This window comes from Coffea arabica, chromosome 3e (assembly GCF_036785885.1).
Source record: "Coffea arabica cultivar ET-39 chromosome 3e, Coffea Arabica ET-39 HiFi, whole genome shotgun sequence".
NCBI classification, from domain to species: domain Eukaryota; kingdom Viridiplantae; phylum Streptophyta; class Magnoliopsida; order Gentianales; family Rubiaceae; genus Coffea; species Coffea arabica.
Genome location: NC_092315.1, coordinates 42,531,074 through 42,539,606, shown reverse-complemented (window position 1 = coordinate 42,539,606; position 8,533 = coordinate 42,531,074). Strand labels below are relative to the sequence as shown.

Genomic DNA, 8,533 nt, shown 5'->3' with positions numbered 1-8,533 from the left:
TCATAACTGAGCAACGACGGGTTAGGCGCTTCATTCAGGGTTTGAACGTCGAGATCCAGAAAGACCTCGCGGCGGATCAAATTACCACGTTTAGCGAGGCAATGGAAAAAGCTCAACGAGTGGAGAGTGCACGGCTGCAGGTCCGAAACTTCCAGGCTAAGAAGCGTGATTTTCCTGGGAGTACATCTGGACAAGGTGAGAAGAGTACTCCCTCGAAGTTTGGACGAGGATCGGGTGGTGGTCGACAATCTGGATCAGGCAGAGGGACTCCGTTTAGGGGTGGTCAAGCTGGGCGAGGACAGAGGGAAAATGCTCAGAGTGGCTCGGCTTCGGCACCTCGCGGTCTCTGTGGGCACTGTGGGAAAGCAAACCACACCGAGGATAATTGTTGGAAGAAACAGGGTAAGTGCCTGCGGTGTGGAAGTGCGGACCATCAATTAGCTACCTGTCCGGTCCTAAAACAAGACGGAAAGGGGAGTCAACTACCGCCGAGGACTAATACTGGACCAGCCAAGGGAGACGGATCCAAACCTAAGGTGCCAGCTAGGGTGTATTCCTTAGAGCCCCATCAGGTCCCAGAGTCTTCCGAGGTGGTGGAAGGTACGATCCCTATTTTCCACCGCTTTGCCAAAGTTTTAATTGATCCTGGTGCCACCCATTCGTTTGTTAACCCTGATTTCATGTGTGGCATCGATATAAAACCTGCTAACTTACCATATGACTTAGAAGTTAGTACACCTACGGGGAATCAACGGTTGGTGACTAGTATGGTTTATCAGGATTGCGATGTATGGGTAGGAGAGAGGAGATTTTTAGGAGACCTGATTAACTTGTCTATTAAGGGGTACGATGTGATTTTGGGTATGGACTGGCTAGCCAAATATAACGCCCAACTGGATTGTAAAACGAAGATAGTGGAATTTCGCATTCCTGGCGAGGCAATCTTAAGGTTGGATATAAGGGGTAGGTTAGCCTCATCTGCTCTCATTTCGGGCATTCGAGCTAGGAAACTGATAAGTAGAGGGGCGCAAGGATTTTTGGCCTTCTTAATTAATACCCCTACGGATAAGTTCAAGGTAGAAGATGTAGCCATAGTGAGGTACTTTCCGGATGTTTTCCCTGATGAGTTAGTAGCCTTACCTCCGGAAAGAGAGATAGAATTCCGCATAGACTTGTTGCCTGGAACTGCACCTATCTCAAAAACCCCTTACCGAATGGCGCCTGCAGAACTTAAGGAGCTTAAGTTGCAGTTGCAAGATCTGTTGGAGCGGGGATTCATTCACGAGAGTGAGTCTCCTTGGGGAGATCCTGTGTTATTTGTGAAGAAAAAGGATGGAACGTTGAGGATGTGCATTGACTATCGGGGCCTAAACAATGTAACGATCAAGAACAAATATCCACTGCCCCACATCGACGAGTTATTCGACCAGTTACAAGGAGCAGTGGTCTTCTCGAAGTTAGACCTCCGACAGGGATACTACCAGTTGTTGATTAGGAAGGAGGACATTCCGAAAACTGCTTTTAATTCAAGATATGGGCACTACGAGTTCGCCGTTATGCCCTTTGGACTGACTAATGCTCCCGCCGCTTTCATGGACCTAATGCATAGGGTTTTCAAACCCTATCTAGACCGATTTGTTGTTGTGTTTATCGATGACATTTTGGTCTACTCTAAGACACGTGAGGAGCATGAGAAGCATTTGAGAATGGTATTGCAGACATTGAGGGAACATCAGCTGTATGCCAAGTTTAGTAAATGCGAGTTCTGGTTGGAGAGAGTAGCATTTCTAGGGCACGTGATCTCCCACGAAGATATTTCGGTGGACCCGGCGAAGGTCGAGGCCGTGACGAATTGGAAGAGGCCAGAAACCCCCACAGAAATTCGTAGCTTTCTAGGGCTAGCTGGGTACTACCGACGGTTTATTAAAGATTTTTCCAAACTAGCAAGACCTTTAACTGACTTGACAAAGAAGCATGGCCAGTTTATCTGGAACGGCCGATGCGAAACAAGTTTTCAGGAATTAAAGAAAAGATTGACCATGGCTCCAGTACTGGTCTTGCCAAATGGAGTGGACGGGTTTGTAGTATATGCGGATGCGTCGCGAGAAGGACTGGGGTGCGTTTTGATGCAGAACCGGAATGTGATTGCTTTTGCCTCTAGAAAATTGAAGCTGCACGAGCAGAATTACCCGACTCATGATCTAGAATTAGCCGCAGTGGTGTTTGCTCTGAAAAAGTGGAGACATTACCTATACGGGGTAACTTTCGAAGTGTTTTCGGATCACAAAAGTTTTAGATACCTCTTTTCCCAGAAGGAACTCAACATGAGGCAACGAAGGTGGATGGAATTTCTGGAAGATTATGACTGTACAATCAATTACCATCCGGGAAAGGCAAATGTGGTAGCAGATGCCTTAATTCGTAAGGTGCAAATAGCAGGGCTAATGATTAAGGAGTGGGGTTTGCTAGAATCCGTGTGCGAGTGGAAACCCTGTCTAGGGAGCCATAAGGTGATATTTGGCAATGTTAGGGTTACCTCCACTCTACTGGAACGTATTAAAGAGGCACAAAAAGAAGATTTGATGGTACAGAAATGGAAAGAGAAAGTGGATAAGGGAGAAACTACGGACTGTAATTTGAGTCCTGAGGGTATTTTGAAGTATCGGAACCGAATAGTGGTACCGAAAGTGGAGTCGATGAAAATGGAGATTCTGGAGGAAGCTCATCGGTACAAGTATACAATCCATCCGGGCAGCAGCAAGATGTATCAAGACCTAAAAGGAACCTATTGGTGGGACAATATGAAGAAAGAAATTGCTCAATACGTACAGAAATGTCTTATTTGCCAGCAAGTGAAGGCAGAGCATCAAAAACCATCGGATCTGTTACAACCCTTGGAGATACCCGAGTGGAAGTGGGAAAACATCACCATGGACTTCGTTTCCGGTTTACCGAGGACGCAAAGAGGACACGATGCCGTTTGGGTGATCGTTGATCGGTTAACCAAGTCGGCCCATTTCTTGCCGGTAAACATGAAGTATTCAATGGACAAGTTGGCTCGACTGTACATGGATGAGGTTGTAAGACTACACGGTGTTCCTGTGAGCATCGTTTCCGATCGGGATCCACGGTTTGTATCACGATTTTGGCAGAAGTTCCAAGAAACCCTGGGGACGAAACTCAATTTGAGCACGACCTATCATCCTCAGACGGATGGCCAGTCAGAACGGACGATTCAAACTCTCGAGGACATGCTACGAACGTGCATTCTGGACTTTGGAGGCAACTGGGGTCAACACATGACCTTGGTAGAGTTTGCGTACAACAATAGCTTCCATTCGTCGATTCAAATGGCTCCGTATGAAGCCTTATACGGACGCAAATGCCGCTCGCCGATTTACTGGGATGAAGTTGGCGAAAGGAAAGCTTTAGATCCGGCAACTATTCCATGGATGGAAGAGGCTCAAGAGAAGGTCAAATTGATAAGGCAACGGATCCAAACCGCTCAAAGTCGCCAAAAGAGCTACGCGGATAATCGAAGAAAAGATTTGGAATTTGAAGTTGGAGACCATGTGTTTCTCAAAATCACACCTTTACGAAGTCTTACAACGGGCAAAGGAAAGAAACTTCAACCGCGGTACGTCGGATCCTACAAGATCCTGCAAAGAGTAGGAGCGGTCGCGTATCGATTGGAACTGCCATCCATTCTCTCTCGAATCCATGATGTATTTCACATCTCGATGCTAAAGAAGTATCATCCAGACCCATCCCATGTATTGCAACCGGAGGAGATTGAAGTGGACGAATCGCTGACCTATGAAGAGAAACCGGTCCAAGTGCTCGATCGAAAAGTCAAAGAGCTTAGAAACAAGCGGATTCCGCTAGTGAAGGTGCTATGGAGAAACCACGGAATTGAGGAAGCCACCTGGGAGATGGAAGAAGAAATGCGAAAGAAATACCCAAACCTTTTCGGGAACTAAGGTGAGAATTTCGAGGACGAAATTCTTTTAAAGGGGGGAGAGTGTGAGAACCCAGATTTACCCTAATATTTTCCTAGGGTTTTTTTCCCTTAAATTTCATGTTTTCTGCATTTTCTGGCCTAGGAATATTTTCTTGGTGGATTTTATGAGCAATTATAGTTTTAAGATGATTTTTCTGGTATTGGTGAATTTTTAGAAAATTAAGAATATATATTGGACGTGGAACCCACTAGTGCGAAAAGTTCGGAAAAATTCGGCCAATAAGGTTAAGTTTCGGATACTGTGAAAAATTTATCAGGTGTTAAGTGATAAGTAGGGAGTGTGATATGATTGATGTGAGAGAGAAAAGGAGAGATAGGATTGCATTTAAGAAGGTGACATGTGTCATCGTCTCATTAGTTGGACTTTAAGAAACACTATTTACTTTCTTGACTTTTTTGACCAAAGGAATAAATATCACAAAACTTCACAAAATTCACCATTTTCTTCCTTGTGTTGGCCGGCCCTCTCTCTCTCAAAGAAGAAGAAATTTTCCCAACTTTCAAGCTTCCATATCACTCAATCTTCCACAAACAAGAGTTTAGGTTTGATTTCATTCCATAAAATCCTTTCTTTTGGTGATAGTGAGTGCTCTAGTGAAGTTTGTTTGAAGCTCTAAGGTGGCCATCATCTCTCTCTCTCTTGTTACTTGGTAAGTGATGCTTGAACCCCCCTATTACACCTAATGATGGTTATATTATGCTTAGAAGTGGCTAAAGTGTTGGATTATATGATTTATTTCTTGGTTTGGCTTGATTTGGTGAAGTTTTCCAATTTATGAGAAATTTTCTGGTTTCATATGATTTTGATGTTGTGGACTAGTATGATGGTTGGTAATAAGGGGCTTTGGCTCTAGTAGGTGTGAATTGTTGTGAAATGCAATCAATTTTGGATTTGGAATGAAATGTGAGAAGTTAGGGTTCATGAACCCCTAATCTGTCCGAAATTTTAGATCATAGATAGAGGCCGAATTGGACTTTGCTTAAAACATGAAAGTTGTAGGTATTGATGAGTTTGATATGTCTACAAAATTTCAGGGAATTTGGAGTAGCATATAGATAGTTATGCCGTTTTTACTGTTGCTGGTTTTGGTGAACAGAATGTCCGAACTGCGATAGTAATTGCCTGTTTTGACTGGATTTGGTTTGGATTTTGAAGTTGGTGTCTTCTGATGAAATGTAGCTGGATATCTTAGCTAACTTATGCCTTTGGAATGTCGGCATTTGGACATGTATAGCCTGAGTTGTGTTCATTACAGTTTTGTGGGTTGTGCAAACCTGTTTTGGTAATGCTGGTTTAGTATTTGGCGTATTTGACCTAGTTGTGCTAGGATCTGGACTGAGTGGCCTTCTACATTGTTGTAGCCCTGTTTCATAGCTTCGAAACGGTGGGTCTTACACCCCCAACCGATAATTGTAGTGAGAGTTGTGCCATTACCGCATTATGACGTCAAAACCGGTTTTCTTATCAAGGCCTACATTAAAGCCTTTCTTAATTTCTGGTTTGCTATCATGCTTGTATATGGTTGTATAACCCTATTAGGGTTATGATTGGCATTGCTATATGGCTCGGAATCGAGTCTCATTGAATGTGTTACATGTGTTAGGACGTGACGGTAGCTCACGACGTCTTGGTGACCACGGTGTATGAAACACCACTTTCTTGCTTGGTGAGTATACTACTCACTTACTTGTTATAATGTGGCTTTGTGCTATGTGTAGTGATGCCTTGAAGGCTTATTTGGATATTGAAATTGATTAAGGTGAGGGTGTACTTGACCGCCCTCACCTCTTTTGATATTGTCACTGATTGGCTACCGTTTTACTGCATTACTGAACTTGATATATTGGTTGGTGAATTCCATTTTATGAAAACTGATTTGGTGTTGTTTGGACGATGTCCAACGACCTTATTGTATTACTGAGCTCAACCCCGTTTGGTAGTCAATTGGATCGAGCCGGCGAGGGCTTGGTCGTGAAGATTGAATTGCCATGGGGACTGTACTGGGGAACCTTGTGGTAATGAGACCCTTGGTTCCGGTAAACTCGAGTATTACCAAAAACTACTGAATTGGAGTGCGGGCCCGGTTGGGGTATGTTGGGTAGAAGGAATGGAAGTATAGTGAGGTCTACGGTTTGGTACTCTTACAATTGACGGAGGGTCAATGAGATTGGGTCAAGATGACAAGCGTGGAATTGGGCTCTTGAGAGACGACCGTATCCTTTTACCGTTTTGCTTTACTGCTTATTTGTGCACTTTAAATGAAAGTTTATCCTTATGTGCCTTTGGTTGCTTATGTAGTAGTGTACCACTGGGCTTTAGCTCATTCCGTGTTATTTGTTTTCCTTACAGGCAAATGAATTCTTTTGGAAAAGGTTGTGACAAGTTGAGCTCATGTACATGTATTTTGATTAGCTCCTTGAGGGTGAAAACCCTAAGTGCTTTGTTTCCACCAATGTTTGGTGTGTAATTGGCTAGTGATATATGTATGAACTAAATGGATCTTTTGGTATGCCATTTTGGCTTGACAATGTTGGATTTCCATGTTTATATGTTAAATTGATGTTTGGATGAACTTCGGAACGATTCGGCTTTCAAACGGCAAAAGAAAAAAATTTGGCAGAAGCTCACTGGACTGAATCCGGCCAGGAATCCGGCCAGAAACTGGCCGGATTGAAGGCCGGATTGCTTGAGAAAAATTGGAAATCCGGCCAGTTGCTCACTGGCCGGTATCTGGCCAGACAATCCGGCCGGAATCTTGGCCGGATTGCGTGGGACTTTTGAAAAAATTGAAGTTTTCTCTCGGCCTTGTATCCGGCCGAGAATCCGGCCGGAAATCCGGCCAGATTCCGGCCGGATTCTGACGTGGCCTGCACTATTCATCTTCGGCGCAAATTTTCGTTTTTTTTATTTTGTGTTTTTGACTTGTTTGCGCGCAATGGTGAGTTCCGGAACGTTATAGAACGATGTAAACTGTACCGTAGTCCTGGCGAGAGTTGGGCAGGCAGTCCGCTAACCCCTTTGGTTCACCTTAGGGGAAGGTGGGGCTGTCACACAATTCTATATTCGAGAGAGATTTTTTGACATTATTCATGTGCATGAAACCAATTCCTTGACTTTGAAGAAGGAGATATGTGATGTCCTTTCTCGCCATAATCTTAGTGTGCAAAACATTCGTGGCCAAGGATATGATGGAGCTAGTAACATGCATGGAGAATGGAATGGACTGCAAGCATTATTTATTCAGGAGTGCCCCCATGCATATTATATTCACTATTTTGCTCATGAACAGCAATTAACATTGGTAGCAACATCTCAAGAGGTAATTCCTGTGGAACAATTCTTTACATACTTATCTCTTCTTATAAATTTAATTCATCTTCTTGCAAACGTGTAGACCAACTTAGAGTTGCAAGAGCTGCTAGAATTGCTGAATTGATTGCTATTGATGAACTTGAGACTGGTAGGGGTCAGAATTAGATTGGTACCTTAAAACAGCCAGGGACTACAAGATAGGGGTCTCATTTTAGTTCTATCTGTAGCTTATTCACAGAATATAAAGACATTTGCTCTGTCCTAATTGATGTTATCAATTATGGAAATACATCAACTCAAAGAAGTGAAGCTGACAGAGTTTACGATTTCATGACATCCTTTGATTTTGTTCTTGTTATGCATATGATCAGGGACATTTTAGGATTTGCACAAGTACTTTCTCAAGCTTTACAATGCAAATCTCAAGATATTTTGAATGCCCTTAAATTGGTTTCAGTAACAAAGGATCGACTTCAAAGTTATAGAAATAATGGATGGAATGAATTGTTCACCAATGTGAAGACATTTTGTGATGCACGAAATATAGAGATGCCTGATATGTATGTCATTTATAAAGCAGGTCGAGGAAGAATTCGAAAACAAAATGATCCAATTACCATGGAGCATCACTACAGGATTGATGTGTTTTTGGCAACGGTTGATTCTCATATACTTGAAATGAAGAATAGGTTTAAGGAAGATGTAATAGAGTTGCTTATTCTTAGTTCAACATTGCACCCCAAAGATAATTTCCAGGCTTTCAATATTGAACAAATTTGTCAACTTGCAAACAAGTTTTATTCAGCTGACTTCACAGATCAAGAGAAGTTACACTTAAGAACTCAATTAGAGCTTTTCCAGATTGAGTTTTCCTATAATTTTCAGCTTCAAAATTTGTCATCACTTTAGGAGTTGTGCCAAGTGTTAGCAAAGACAAGAAACTCAATGTGCTATACTCTTATTGATAGATTGATACGTCTTATTTTGACTCTTCCTGTTTCAACAGCTACAACAGAGCGTGCATTTTCTGTTATGAAAATCATCAAGACTTGTTTGCGTTCTAGGATGGAGGAAGACTTTCTTGCTAACTCTATGATAATGTATATTGAGAAAGAAATTGCTAGAACTTTTGATATAAATTCAATCATTGATGACTTTGATAAAATTAAAAGTCGTCGTGCACAATTTCATATGTCTCA

General features: G+C 42.5%; 1 protein-coding gene across 1 annotated transcript; it reads left to right on the top strand.

Annotated features, from left to right (window-relative positions):
- The first annotated feature begins 6,503 nt into the window (after nucleotides 1-6,503).
- On the top strand, nucleotides 6,504-8,243 carry LOC113737660 (uncharacterized). Its single transcript, XM_027264855.1, has 3 exons — nucleotides 6,504-6,528; nucleotides 7,312-7,482; nucleotides 7,573-8,243. Exons 1-3 carry the CDS (start codon nucleotides 6,504-6,506, stop codon nucleotides 8,241-8,243), a joined length of 867 nt encoding a protein of 288 aa, XP_027120656.1.
- Nucleotides 8,244-8,533: the final 290 nt, after the last annotated feature.

Coding starts and splice junctions, on each gene's coding strand:
- LOC113737660 (XM_027264855.1), top strand. CDS start 6,504: ATGTATGAACTAAATGGATCTTTTG. Junction 6,529..7,311: donor TGAACTAAATGGATCTTTTG/GTATGCCATTTT, acceptor GCTCATGAACAG/CAATTAACATTGGTAGCAAC. Junction 7,483..7,572: donor TATTGATGAACTTGAGACTG/GTAGGGGTCAGA, acceptor GCTTATTCACAG/AATATAAAGACATTTGCTCT.